General features: G+C 34.4%; 1 protein-coding gene across 5 annotated transcripts in view; it reads right to left on the bottom strand.

Moving 5' to 3' along the window:
- The window catches only part of ZNF516 (zinc finger protein 516), a 124040-nt gene that overhangs the window by 60690 nt on the left and 47932 nt on the right, over positions 1-15418 (bottom strand). For all 5 annotated transcript variants that reach the window (XM_026699465.2, XM_087931003.1, XM_026699464.2 and 2 more), the window contains exon 2: positions 5140-7143. In XM_026699465.2, coding sequence (XP_026555250.2) covers positions 5140-6946 — 1807 coding nt within the window. In that variant the 5' untranslated portion in view covers positions 6947-7143. The remainder of the gene's footprint in view (positions 1-5139; positions 7144-15418) is intronic.

Here is a 15418-nt window from a genome sequence, read left to right as displayed (position 1 = left end):
CTTCCCTTCTAGCAAACACTTCAGAGATGATTCTAAGAAAGTAGCTACATTTTGCTCAATCACCATTTCTATTCACAACATAAAGTTTAGTTTAATCTGTTTAAAATATCATGATCCCTCAGGGCAATCATTTAAAACTATCTAGTTATGATTTTATAAGCTTGTGATACTTCTAAAACATATGTCTATTGTTCAACCTACAGCTATCCGTAAAATAATCTAATTTTAATGACAAATGTCATGAATAGTTTCAATAATTTAATAAATTAGATCTGTGCGTGTATGATTTTTTATTTTTGTAATACTCAATTCCTTTTTATTATAACTGTCTTAAAATTGAACTTAATTCTGCACATTGACCAAAATTAAAAGTTAACTTTTTAAACAAATAAAAATATTTTATTCCTTTGATGATGGGGGCAAGTGTCAGGGCAAAAACTTAATGCAACCAATAAATTGACACTTACTTCAATTTGGGATTTTTCAAATGCTGGCTTGCTGAATTTGTAGTGTGTTAACCCCACTCACCAGTTTCTAAAATTTATCTATAATTATTATATTCAGCAACATGTTACACTTTTATCTTGAATTTTATTTTTTTATATAGTTGACATAGTTTTGCATTTGACCTACTTAGCAGTACATGAGTCAATGAACTCTGCAAATAGGAAGGGTAACATAAGAGACTCTTGACTTTTATCTCACACAACCAAGAACACATGTGATTAGCGATTATTCGTATAAATGTCTCCCAGCGGTTTCTTACATAATAATGCAATCTATTATTTAAATGTTTCTCTCAATTTATGAGCCCTCAAATGATTTAAAATTTATTTACACGTCTCAGAAATACTTTGAGCTCTGCAAACAGCAAAGCCCTATTAAAATATATTTGTAAACCAATTTTCATTATTAAATTTGGTGAGTTCTATTTGTTCTCATTATTTATTTATTTACTTGGCTGATTGACACTGCCTTGACAAAATATCCGATGCGATGCTCTGAAAAGAATTAAAACATTGTGAAAAGAACTTGGAAAGAAACAGGAAATAAAATAAGCTCTCCCCCCAAAGTTCATAGAATGGGACTGTTGTCATTTGCTTTTGAAAGGCAGACTCAAACTTCCTATCAGACTTCCGCAATTCCAGAGTGACTACATAATAAGCATTATTTTATCGATGACAATCCACATCCATTAGACAAGAAACTTTGTCCTAATGTAATGCCAGGTAGTAACTGTATATTTAATTATTAACACTGCAATCTTATATTTTTACTATAACTTCCACTGAGATCAGGGGACTTTCTACCAGATCAGCGACAATATCAAATTGATGAAGATTATTATTTCTTTCTCTGCAGGGTACTTCTGTCAAATTAAATTAGATGGGTGGTTCCAAGGGAGGGGTCCTTTCCCATTGTGCCAGACTGCTTACGAAATCCTCCCCCAAAGGAGGGAATCAAAACCTGATGCTAACATTGTTATCTATCAGGTAAGTATTTCTCTAAAATAAATGTTTAATTTAAAGTTATAACATGATCAGCAAGCTGCTGGAACAGAACCTTTTATATATTTTACAAATTGTCTTTACTGTTTTATTAATGTGTGCATGTAGATGAATACACACACACACACACACACACTGATACACACATTTAAGTCTCACCAATATTTGGGCAAACGTACAAAGAATTATTTTTTGTACCTGTTCTTCAGCCTTAAAACATGGGAACTCTTTCTGCCACAATATTTCCTGATAATTTGTTTTCAATGTTAACTGATGGTAATATATTTTTACTTCATCAATAACAATCTATTTATGTCTAAATGCTAAACTTGCTCTAAAGTCTAGATATGAAGTAAGACATAAAATAACATAAATTTCATATCTGGCCTTACTGATGATTTGAGAAATGCTTTTTTGAAAACGTTAACATTGTTAAAATGTTGAAGATTAAGTTAACTATAGTGATGAAATATTAAAGTTTCAGCCATTACAGACATACACTTTAAACTGTATGTCAATTTATAAAAATGATTGCAATAAACACATTTGCAAATGCTGTCTGATTTAAGTATTTAACACTCAGTGGAAAGCAATAATTACTTTTGGCTGAATAAATTAGGCTGACCAGCTTAAATATGTCACTAGTTAATATGAGAAAAGCTCCTTGGTATAGCAACTCTAAATGCATTTTTTAAACTTCTCAATAATGCACTGATTATTTCTTTAGCTTCCCAGTGCATAATAAAAATCTGAAAACTCAAATCAGCTAACTCTTCAAGGGGGAGAAATGTCAGTAGAAAGGCACTGGGCTACTAACCACTAGATAAAATAGGTAGGTAGGTAGGTAGGTAGGTAGTTGTGTGTATGTGTGTGTATGTTAGTTGTGTGTGTGTGTATACACACACACACACACACGCCGTAGGGAAAAAGTTCCCTGGAATTTAAGAGAATCTAAAAGAGTCTCATAAACAAAGAGAACTAAGCAATGAAAAATATGATACAAATGCAATCACAGTACTGTTCTTTCAAATATTTACCCAGCTTCTAGTTGAAGAATAATTTGTTTCATTTAGCCAGAGTCAGACTCTAAGGATTGCAGTAATCCACAGGGATTAATTAGCCCAGGAGTTTTTCAAATACAACTTTTAAAAGCACAGGATCAAAATGGAAGAAGAAAAAGAATATGCATATATTTTTACTGATCGTTAAATAATCATTAATCATTAAATATTATCATTATTGAATCATGGAGAGCATCATATAGTTTAAAGCAAAATAAGCACCCTAGATCTATCCAACAAATTTGTGATGAGGACACTATGGCAAAGTACAGTATTTTTCAGTGAATTTTACCTTCCCCAAGTTTTATACCACTATATATTTTGGGCATGCTACTGGCCATGTTAGCTGTTAAGTCTAGAAATGATTCTCTCAAAACATTTAGAAGCACCAAATTGGCCCTGCTATGGTAAATATCCTAAATATATATTCTAAACCCAGGTAAATGAGTAGATCTTAGTTCAAAGTTACACTTCTATGCATTCAACAAATATATTTGACTTCCTATAAAAAAAAAGTTGACAATTTCAGAGGAAAAGTTAAGAATAGGAGGACAAAATGTCACTGAATATTTCACATCCAAGCTTGGCCTTCATATCATCTGAAGAGTTATTATGGGATGCAGTTTCGTGGGAAACTGAGCGAGCATGGATGGAGTCAGCATCTTTCTTTCCCTGACTTTGCCATAATGATTCCTATAGGAGTTTGAAAAAGATTTATATTCAACTTCTATAAATTACTGCTACTATGCCTACTCAGTGTAAGGAAGTCTTCCACTATTTATATGTCAAAAAAGTATAGCAAATCCTACTAAGTTTTAATTTATCCATGCAACCTGGAACTCCAATTTTAATGCTCAGACATATTCTGTCACTTCACTATTTTCCTATTATAGTAAATGCAATTTAACAAATTAAGGAGTTATCCAATGCAGCCTAATGTTCATTTTATAGCAAACAGGATTTTTAGTATCCCAAAATATATTTAAATATAAAAAATACTTTATCAATAACAGTGAATATTAATTATGAAGGAAAGCAGTGAATGTTTTTAAATCTATTATTTTGAGACATAATATAATAATATTAGATTTTTAAAAGCCTTGATGTAATTAAATCTACTATGTGAGTTATGTACTCAAAAAAAAATAGAGCTGTTTGTACAAAGTGCAATTCAGTGCCTAGAAAATAGCTGAGAATAAGCCAACAATGAAAGTGAAGTTAATTACACACATCTCTCCTACTCAGTGATTCTGGAATGGAGGATGCCAATCAGGTGAAACAGGTCTGCAGACATAAACCTTTCCTTGTGGATCACAAGTGCAGGCATACTCCAGCAACAAAAATCTCACCTAGTTTGCTACTTGAGTATAATGAATGTTAAATGGAAGCTGACCACTGTAACAATACAGTTTCAAGGAACTGGGTCAAATCCAGACATTAGTCCTGTTAGACATTCAATCCTTATGCACTGCCCCTTCCCCTCCACCATTTTGTACTAGTTAGCATGCTAACAAGAGACAGTCTGAAACAAGGAACCTACTTTTAGCCATGTATAGTAGTTCTAAATACAATAATATCCTCAATCCAGATTGACTCTTCCATGGCCTTGGAGCTCTGTTATTCCCTTCACATAAGGCAAACTGAACAATAAACAAGATGCAGTTTAGGCATCCATAGTCAAACCTTAATCCTAATAGAACTACCCAACTAACTGCTCAATCGTTTCAACAGCTTTACGTACAATTACCAGCAATCCTCCTTTAGCCTCATTAAGCAACCATCCACAGCGATGATGGTGCTGAAGAAGTAAATTTATGATCAATCGTTTCATTTACAACCATCATGAGTCTGTAAAGCAAAGGAAATCTGAAGTAAGATCATAAGCAAAGGGATGGCTTCATTTAGTGACCACTTATCATTTAAGCTGACAGTCCCAACTGGCTAAACGAGGACCACCTATATATATCTTTGAATCAATCCATGGCCAAAAACCATTTCACCACATTAAACAGCTGGTGGAATTCTGTTCTTGCTTTTAGATCTTTTTGTTTTGTTTTGTTTTTAAAAAAAACATAACCAACACTAAAGAACCTTTAGTATGTATAGGTCATCCTCCACTTACAACAGTTCATTTAGTGACCATTTGAAGTTACAGCATCACTGAAAAAAGTGACTTATGACCATTTTTCATGCTTATGTCCATTGCAGCATCACTGTGGTCATGTGATCAAAATTCAGACAACTCACAACTGATTCATATTTATGATGGTTGCAGTGTGCCCGGATCAAATGATCAACAGTTGTGACCCTCTGACAAGCAAAGTCAATGGATAAATCAGATTCACTTAACAACTGCATTACTAACTTATCAACTGGTGATTCACTTAACAACTGCAGCAAGAAAGGTCATCAAATGGGACAAGACTCACTTAACAAAATGTCTCACTTAGCAGCATAAATTTTGGACTCAACTGTGGTCGTAAGTCGAGGACTACCTGTATAAAGTTTTACAAGGAAGAAAACAAAATGAAGACTTGTGAATTAAAATGCAGCTACCTACAGATACTTACATGGGGATGGCTCATGTATCCCTTCTTCAGAGCTGTCCTCAGGACCCTCTTCACCTATTCCAGAGGTAACCGAATCTTCTTGAGCAGAAGCAGAACTTGGTGTACTCGGTGCACTGACAGATCCAGAATCACCGTCCTCACTATTGGAACCGTATCTATCATGTTGAACTACCGATCCACCTTCACTGCAGCTTCGGCGCTCTTTCCTGTGGACTCGGGAATGAAGCACCATTTGGTGATATGTGCGGAAAATCTTGCCACACTCAAAGCACTCGGTGGACTTGTTCTGTGATACCCTTCTGCTTTGACGTGAGGATGGTCTGTATTCTAAGTCATCTGGATCAAGGATGCAGTTGTCCCCTGCTTGTGCATTATTGCTTTTCTCTGAACGGCCACCAGTGCAATTCTTCTTCTTTGGATTACTGGAAGAGTTGGATGCATCTTGCTCGTGCTTGCGTTTCTCTTGACTAACAAGGATATATTCCCTTTTGTCCCTGTCATATGTGACATCAGCATCTGCCAGAACTTCATCCCATCCTAAATACTTAACGTACTCAGAAGGCTCTGCAACTTTCCCTTTGGTAGCCAAGTGCCAAGCTTGGTAACTGTTGACTGGATCCAGCTCAGCTACTCTTCTACCTGACTGGCCCCTTGAAACACCTTCTATCCATACAGACGGCCTCAAGTTCAGATATTGGAAGAAAAACTGTTTTGCTATAGATGAATCCAAATCTCCATCTATTAGTCTCTCTTCTCTGGGATCACTGCAAATCCCTTGAGACTTACAATGTACAGAATTATGTGCTTTTAGGCTCTCCATATTTGTAAACAGGTTTCCACACTTGGTACAAACTTCATAAAGGGATAATCCAGTCACAATAGTCTCTTCTTGAATGACATTGTTGATAGTGGCAATGGGCTCTAAATCACTTTTGGGCTTGTTTTTACTCCCAGCTTTTGGGCCATGAGATTTCATGTGGTTTTTAAGGAACCAGGGCTCTTTAAATTTCCGGCCACAAATGTGGCACCCATGGTCAAATGACCCTCGATGCTTCTTCATGTGAGCTTTGAGGAACCATGTTTGACTAAAGGCTTGTCCACAGACTTCACAAGGAAATTCTCCAGCATTGGACTCAGGCTTGCAGTTCTCGGGGTAGGCTTCCCCATTTGGAATTTGAGTCGTAATATGGTCTCTCTCTATGTGGTTTAAAAGGGTCTCCTGTCTTAGGGTCATGTAATTACACAGCCTACATTTGAAAGGCTTATGCACTTGGTGTATGTGTTGCTCCAACTCTTTCTTCCCTTCAAATTTGCTTTTACAGAAGTTGCACTGAACAGTACATAGTTTAACATCATCGGCCAATGCCTCTTTTCTGCTGCTTCTGAGCAAGATCTTGCTATCCTCTGTGGGAACTGTTCCATTCAATATTTTGTTGCAAGCAGAGGTGCTTTTGGTAGGGCTGGTGCAACCATCAAAGCCTTCGAAGACCCTCATCTCATTAAGCTGAGCCTCTCCCACAGTCTCCACATCATTCCTCTGGCTTATGGTGCCTGTTCGGTGACCCCGAATATGGATCTTTAAGTTGCCCTTTTGGGAAGCTCTGTGATCACAGTAAGGGCACTTATAGGGCTTCTCTCCAGTGTGCTTCCTCATGTGTTGTGACAGTGAGCTCTGGAAGGGAAAACTCTTGCCACATATGCAGCAGCTGTGCAACACGGATTTGTCTGCATCCACATCATTCTTATTCATCCTGTGAGGACTGGAGGCTCTTCGCAATTCCATGTTTGCACCTACACTACAATCCATCTGTATTCCAACAACATCAGTCAACAGGTAAAAGCCCTGCCCAGGAGTGGAAAATTATGTTGAAATTTCTATTGGGATGGGGATGTTTCTCACCAAGCTTCTATCTCTTCATTCCTATATTCAAACTGCTTCTCAGCTTGAGAGCATTCCGGATATAAGCATTCATTGATGTTTCTGAGTCAAATGGCAAACAAAACCTGCAACCAAAACAAAAGCACAACACCTCATTACTAAATGCAAAAGCATTTCATTTGAAGCACATTCACAACATTCTTCTTTGTGACAGGCCTCTGTTAAAGTTTTCTTTTCATTTAAATCAAACTCTTGTATTAAATTTAACTTGGATGATATTATAATTCAGAAAACCCAGTAGGATATTTCATAAGCTCAGTAAAATAACATAAACAAACCTACGAAATAGTAGTTTCAGTTACTGGGATACAGAGTATGCATGTAATTGGTATGTGCTAAAAATAAGAACATCAATCTCACAAACAGTTAAATTTGTCTTTCCAAACCAAAAAATAGTGTGCATGTAGTTTCAACTTAATAAGCCCTTTCTTGAAGTAACTGTAATATTTTAAGTCTGTGGTTTTATACACATGTATAATTTCATGAAAAACAGCCAAAATTTTGTCTGTCTAGAGATAAAGGATTTCTGTAGGACCCAGTAGACTATCCTTATTAAAAATGTTTTCTTAAATATGCAGACATACAGAAAAGGATGCATCTTATTTTAATTAAATAAAATTCCTATAAACAAGCCCATTAAATTAACACTACTATTTTATCTTAGTTGATTGCTAATATCCTTGTTAATGTAAATAAAATATAGGAATGTGTTCACAATTTTGCTACATTAAAAGCTTTAGAAAAACTCATTTTTACAGGTTAGAGGAACATCTTCATATTTTCTGTAGTACCTATTCAAAATTAGATGCTGTTCTTTCTGCCCTGTAAATAAATGGTTGATACATGCATATATACCCTCTTTTATATACAGAATAAATCTTTCTACTTGTTTATTACAAGTGCTTCATGTTTAAAGGAAAAACACCTTTTTTTAATCTACCTTGCTTTTTAACAAAAAAAAAATAATCTTGTCTCTCTGTTGGTAAAGATGCATCTTATTTGCAGAGTATGGATCCAATCGTTATATTTGTATACCTAATACTTCAAAAGGAGGATTCACATTTCTGCTTCGTGGTATCTGTATTTCTGCCCCATCTAATTTTAATTTTCCTCTCAGAAAGCATGTGCACAAGATGGATTTTATTTAAAACATCTCCCCAAAGCGATTATTCCTGAAGTATATTAACCAATTTATATGAACAGCATGGTAGATTTAAAACATTTTAAGACTAGGAATAGAGGGATCTAGTTCTGTGAATCAGTAATGGAAATGCGTTCTGGTCTGTGGCCATAATTCAAATCAAACCTTTATTAGAGCCTTCAGGTCAGAAAGCAGAACTATATAAACATGTAATTATTATTTTAAAAACATATAAAATACAATAGAAGTATACAAAATACATTATTATAGAAACTGTAATACAGTTAGCAGTGGCAATCATGAAAATTCTTGCTACACTTCAACTGTATGTAGGAAGGATGAAACAAACAGTAGCAAAAAAAAAAAAAATCCGGCAACTTGGAAAGATGTTAGAATCCTGGTGAAATAGAAGCATGGGCAGCTAGACATTGTGCTGTCCACCAGGGTGGTTCTTTAAAATGGGATAAATATGTATCTTCCTTGATTCCGGATAGAGAGCAACAAAGGAGCATATGGCTTGTTCCACAGGGACATCTCCACCATGTACATAAGCACTGCTGAAAAAGGATGTTTTTATATCACTCCCAAAGAATTGCAGAGGGTAATCAAGAGAATTGCAGAACCTAACCAAGAGAATTGCAGGATTAGAATTAAAGAGAGATAAGAGAATAAAGCAATTTGAGAAGAATTTATAATCTGTAAAGTTGGATACTAGGCTTAAACCAGTTGTAAAGTTAGTATCCCAGTTTCATTGCTGAAGATAACTCCTGGCATTTTCAAATCCTAATGGACAGAGGCTTTCCAAAGGAAGATTAAGGACAAGTTTGGAGTTAGCTTTTGTTAACCAGGTTGATTTAAAAAGGTATCTGAGAACCAATAGAACCAGACCCATGGGGGGAATTGATTTCAATCAGAAATGAGGACTATTGCTTCTCAGCCATTGGGCTAACATCAGGTGTAAGGTGGGCCTAATAATAAATATTTCATTTGATTTGGCAACAGAGAATGCTATTTGCAAGTATACTTTGACTAAATTGTTAATAATGTACTCTTTTGTTGATATTAGTGTGCTGTCGTGGTATTTTGCCCTTCACAGCTCAATTCCATGCCATTAAAGGCCATGAGCAATGAATCATCTATATCTATTATCACTGTGACAAATCCTATCTTCTCTCTTTATAACCAGCTCATAATGCATACCAATGGTTTGTGTAAATACAGGAATTCTCAGGCAACACTACTGTTCGTTAACCAAAGAAGGTGTATGCAGAATTAATTGCTAAGCTAGGGATACATAGCATACATAAGTTATTGAATTCCAATTCTGTTAAGATCTAGCCAGAATAGAAAAGATGAACCAAGCTGGTTGAGAATTTTGGCAGTTATCTCCACACTTCAACATCACCAGTTTAGAGGCAACAGTTATAAAACTAAATTATACTTTTATTTTAGACAAGTAATTATTATATCTATTCCACTTCATGTGCTTCAAAGTAATGTTATATATAAAATCCCTTAAGAAAATAAGCTTTCACTTCTTTAACAGCAGTTTATCTTATAATTAAGACTTTTCAGATAAGAAATGATTCAAAGAGGTTTGTACAAGGAAACATGTTTTTTTAAATATTCAATTCCTATCCTTCAAGGATAACACAACTGTTTTGTAACAGCAGAGCATTTGGGAGACATTAGGGTAGCAAGATGAACCGGGGAGGGGAAAACAGCCCTACTTTAAATAGTAAGGAGATCCTTGACTTTTATAGGAAATCCCAGCAGGATACGTCCTTCAGAGTGAATATAGAAATTAGGGGAAAGTTAGCAGGATTTTGCCTTGATTTTATTCCCTCAAGAGCAATAGAAGATGATAAAATTTTGCCAAGTCTTTGTTTTTAACTAGAGGTAAAAAAGGCACTTGCACAATAATATTCTGCACCATTTCAGGATCAGCTCCAAAACAGCCTGATCTCAGAATCCAGTGTGAGCTGAGTCAATTAATTTCTGACTCTGCATTTTCATTTGAATTGATGCAGTTTTGCAAATCTTATAGGTGGCCTATTTTTCAAGGGCTGGGAACTTTAGCCTCATCCTGTCTCCAGGATCCTAGTCTCCAGAAATGCTAAAACGGCAGTTTGTTTTATTCTGAGCAAAGAGATGTCTGCTTCTTTTTTGTGTTCTGGAAGGCATTATTTTCAGATATGCAACTGTTAACACTGCAGATTTACTTTGAGATTCTTTGCCCACACCATTTGCTTTCTCTCCCTCCTTCTCCTGAGTTAATGATGGTATTAAAAACGGCTCCAAAATTTCTGAGAAAATAATTAGGCGCTTCTGAAACAGCACTACCAATAATAACCTTCATGGAGAGACACACCTATAAGGATATATTAAGCAAATACAGATCTCGCCAGTGAGAAATAGAGAAGATTCACAGGACAGAAAACAAGGGAAAGCATGGAGCAAAAAAATGTGAACATTTTTTTAAAAGGAATTTTACTAAAAGGTTCATTCTTGCATGGTTTTACAAGATATATAGAGAAACATAGCCCTGTCACCCACTCAGTACATATTTTGTGCTTTAGTATACTGGTCATGTTTGTCTTCACAGAGACAAAGAAATGTATTCTATGGGTTACACTGTAGCACTATAAGGCATGAATTAAAATACATCATTAACATCCTGATCCAGCTTATCTTACTACCAAAACAAAGAAACTATTATTTGAGCAAATGGGAGGGGGAAAGGAGCAAGTCCATCACAATAATGAAGAGCTCCTTGCCCTAAAAACTGTTCTGTTACAAGATCAACAATTATAGGCTTATATTCTACAGATTTGGATCCCAAATGGCTGCATGAAGTGATGCATTCTCTAATGGGAGAGTAAGTACCATTGATGACTAGGCCTTGGGGCTTCTGCTGTTCTCAGACCAATCAATAATCCATTATGTCCAAACTACATTTCCACTTCAATATAAAAAAAATAAAAGGGTAGCCAGTCTTAGCAGTTAACCCATGGACTATAAAACAACAGTAATAAATAATAACAACCACCACATAAGACACATGAAATCTCAAGACTGAAATAATTATTTACGTGTATAATATTGAAAAACTATTCACACCACCATTTTTACCATATTCCTTCTTCTCTGGAACCTTTTGTACATATATACTTCACATACACAAACAGACATAGACACACAAACACACACACACACACAGAGAGAGAGAGAGAGAGAGAGAGAGAGAGACTGCACACAAATATGCACTCATAACTCTCTGATTAGATGAAATGCTACATTCATAATTAACCTCTTCAGAACAAAGGAAAAACACATCCCATCTTCAATAGATAAAATATAATTCTTTGAAGTGCATTGTTTTTCTGAACAAGAAAAAAAGCTTAATTTATTTTTATGTATCATGATTTTTATTACTATAACTAAGGGTCTCAAAGGATGGGAATGGCCTGGGCCTTTTTGGATTTACAAAACAGCCTGAGAAGGTTAAGAACAGAACATATGGAAATTTTATTAGGGATATTTAATATATCATATATCTTAGAATGATGGTGAGATTGCTTGATATACTGACACTAAATCTGGCTGGAATACACATTTGGCTATATTTAGGAGAGACTCCTGGAAATTTATGGACTAAATCTGGATACAACCCACTATAAATCTGGAATAAGATAATGCTAAGCTTCAGCAGCTACGGGTAACTTTAATAAAGTTCGAGGTATATTATATTATTCACTCCAACCAACTTAATTGAAATAGTTCTACGTAGATAAAAAAATAAGTTATCAGCATATCCTAAATACATTACAATACAAACACTTGTTACAGATGTTATTCCTCATGTTCAGCAATTAATAACCCCACAGAAACAATACCCATCATTCATAACAAAGAAGATATTGTCTTAGAATTTTGCAAGGTATAGCCATGTCACAACATGATGGCACTAGATTTTAAAGACCATTTTAAAGTAATTATAATATCTAATAGTAATGCACTCCACAAAATACCACGATAAAAATCTGTTACTTCCCAATTGTATTTGCTATGAAATCTTAATAATCAACTGTAAAATTATAGAGAGAAGCCTTCCTTAAATATTACAAGGCTCAGATAATTAAAAATCAATGCAATTCCTTTTAATTAAGCATGCTAACTATTGACTATTAATACGTTTAGTGTCTTTATTTGGCATCCTATCAGCAAGTGCATAATTCTGTTGAGATTTCCCAACCAATTTCAACAACATCCACATCTACAGCAAAAATATAATCATGATTCAACATAATGAATTTATTTCACGAGGGGTATTTGATTCTTTGTTGATAATTCCCTGAGCAGGGTGTTGGACTTAGAAGACCTTCAAGGTCCTTTCCAACTATTATTCTACTCTGCTCTGATCTACTCCCAAATACAGGTTTGAATTTCTAGATAAATAATTAAGCCAAACCCTGGATGAAGTTCTGATAGCTTTCTTTCTTTTTTCAATGAGAAAACAAGTTTAATGATAGTTTACTCTTGAACTGCTTTGTGTGTGCACGTTTTAAGAGTATTGAAGCATCACAATACATAATAAAAAGAAAACTTGTGTGCAAGTTCGTAGTGTTCTATTTGTGTTATCTTTATTGCTCTTCTACATTTTTTACAGTTTTAATCCTTGCATATTCAATTATCCTTGCTTCCTCCAAAATTCTTTTTCCCTGTCTCCTGGTTTTGTCATTTGCATGTGTAATTTGAATATTGCAATAACCAATGCATGCAGTAAATATTATGGATGCAGAATCAGAAGTTCTGATAGCTTTCTTAATAGTAATAAACAAGTGATTTGCTATTGTGTTTTTCCATATATTCTTTCTCACTTTCCAAGCAAGCTAGTATTCTTGTAAGATCTACCATCCAAGTACTTAACCCAGCTGATTTTGTTTAGCTTGTTAGTGCCACTTGTTGCAAAAATCTTTTAAACATGAAATTAAATAGGAGAAATTACTTTAAAGTAGAATTTAACTCCTTAGTTTATTCAGAATTTTGATAACATGGAGTAGGTAGAGATTTTTTCAGTGTCCATCGCAGAACACTAGAAATCTGATCCAGTGCTAATAAGAGGTGTGGTGATGTGACAAATAAATGATTATTTTCTCTTATTACTGAATCATACAATTCCATCCAATGGATCTTCACTAAGTGGCCTGAGATATACCAGATTAATAAAATATAAATTAAGGATCATTTTTCTGAGGCATATTGCAATCATGGCATTAACTACAGCAAGGATAAAAGTACTGTTCTATTTTAATGTAAGTATTAAGCCAATAAAATATGTGTACCATAATCCATTTTATTAGAATATAACTATTTAGGAGAAGCTAAAATATATGCAGAACTAGACACCATGTAAGTTCATCCATATCAATTCAAACATCATATATCTAATTTATCATCAAGGAATTAGAAGTGCACATGTTATGAAAAACAACAAGTTGATAAGAGTTAATGATGTTTACATATGTATATAATATTGGCTCAAGATATTAAATAAGCCCACTATGTAAAGATTATAAAAATGATTATTTTGGTCTTCAATACATTATATTTTTTATTTTTGTTTCAGGATTTTGTTTTAGCACTGCTGTTCAGCAACATTTGGAGTCACAAAATTCCATCTTGATTAAAAACATTTTAGTTGCCCTCTTAAGTCAAAGTGAGTTCCTTTTCTGTCTTAAGATTTACAAGTAGTAAGACAGTTCCCATTATAAGGTTCTTAACGTAAAAGATAAAACATGAAACAAAAAGGAATCAGGAAGAAAAAAACACATCCCAATTCCATTGTTCTCTGATCTAGAAATCAGAGGCAACATTTCCTTATTTAACTGTTGTGAAGCCAGGATTGATGTCCCTCTCCTTACCACAGCGTTCCTCCTTGGGAGACAGTTGAAGAGACCAAAATGTGCTGCTTCTCACCAAAAGAGTCCAAAGGTAACATGTTTGTACATATATACTATAGAAGTATCTGCATCAAACACACAATTTTCCATAGCAAACACAGTGAATGGGTTTTTTTTTCTAAAAGAAGATAAAACCATTTGAAAAGGAATTGTTTTATACAACAAATAACATGTAAAACTCAAGATGATTATTTTGAATTTCCAAAGCTGCCAAGCTTTGGAATAGTGGAATAATGATCTCTAGAGAAGAGAAATCAAACCTTTCAGCTGGCTTATTTCTGTGGAAAGCACTGAATTATGTCCATAGAATCTCAGTATTACACATTTATACTGCAGAAGGACAAAAAGAAAAGCTCTGATCATTTCTTACCAATAATGTCCTCAAAATATTTTTTCCTCTACAAGTTTGCTTTATGCTAGGAAGTAATTAACCAATGTCAGTATACATTTTCTAAGCCTTTTCTTCTCTCCTACTTTCAATATACATGGATATCCTCACTATCCTTGCCAGCTAGGAATAGGTGTGATTTATTTTTTCTAGAAATCAATTCCTGAAAAACAACAAAGGTGATCCAGGCAAGGTTATTTATCCCATGTCTATGAAACTTAGGAGTTTGCATCTATTTGTGCTGTCTTACTAGTATAAACCTTTCACAGAGCCAAAATGAACAGAAGAGCATGAAAAATAATAATAACACAACGCTAGACTAGCCCAAGGCTGCATTCTTAAACCTTTCACTTTTATTAAACTTACCAAAAAAAGATCAATATTCATAAAAGCACTAACATGAAGTAACCAGGTTTACAGTTTTGTTGCCGTTCCCAGTTCTTGCTAAAGTTACTCTCATCAAGTGGTTTTAAATCATCCAATATAAAACATTTTAAATGGAAAGCCAGAATTCTTAGGTAAGAAACTGGTGCTGAGTTTATCATCCATGAAACTTTAACAGAGCTAAGAAAATAATAAAATATATTCTTATAGGCTTATATTTGAAATTGGCAATATTAGAGATGTCAATTTAAAAATGAACTGAGCTCAAAAGCAATGAAAATAGTAAAATATTAAATATATTTATTTAAGAAAATGAATTATTCTGAAGCATACTAAGAAATTACTATATATGGTAATTGGCTCTCCGGCTTTTCTTTCAGTAGATTTCAAAGGCAATGGAGAAAATTCAACCCTAAATAGCAAAAATCATTGTTTCTGAAGCAATACAGTATAAACAAACCGAT

The sequence above is a fragment of the Pseudonaja textilis genome, chromosome 3 (genome assembly GCF_049901715.1).
Source record: "Pseudonaja textilis isolate UNSWEBS1 chromosome 3, rPseTex1.2, whole genome shotgun sequence".
NCBI lineage: Eukaryota > Metazoa > Chordata > Lepidosauria > Squamata > Elapidae > Pseudonaja > Pseudonaja textilis.
Note: the sequence above shows the minus strand (reverse complement) of the source record. Positions and strands in the feature narration are given on the sequence as shown.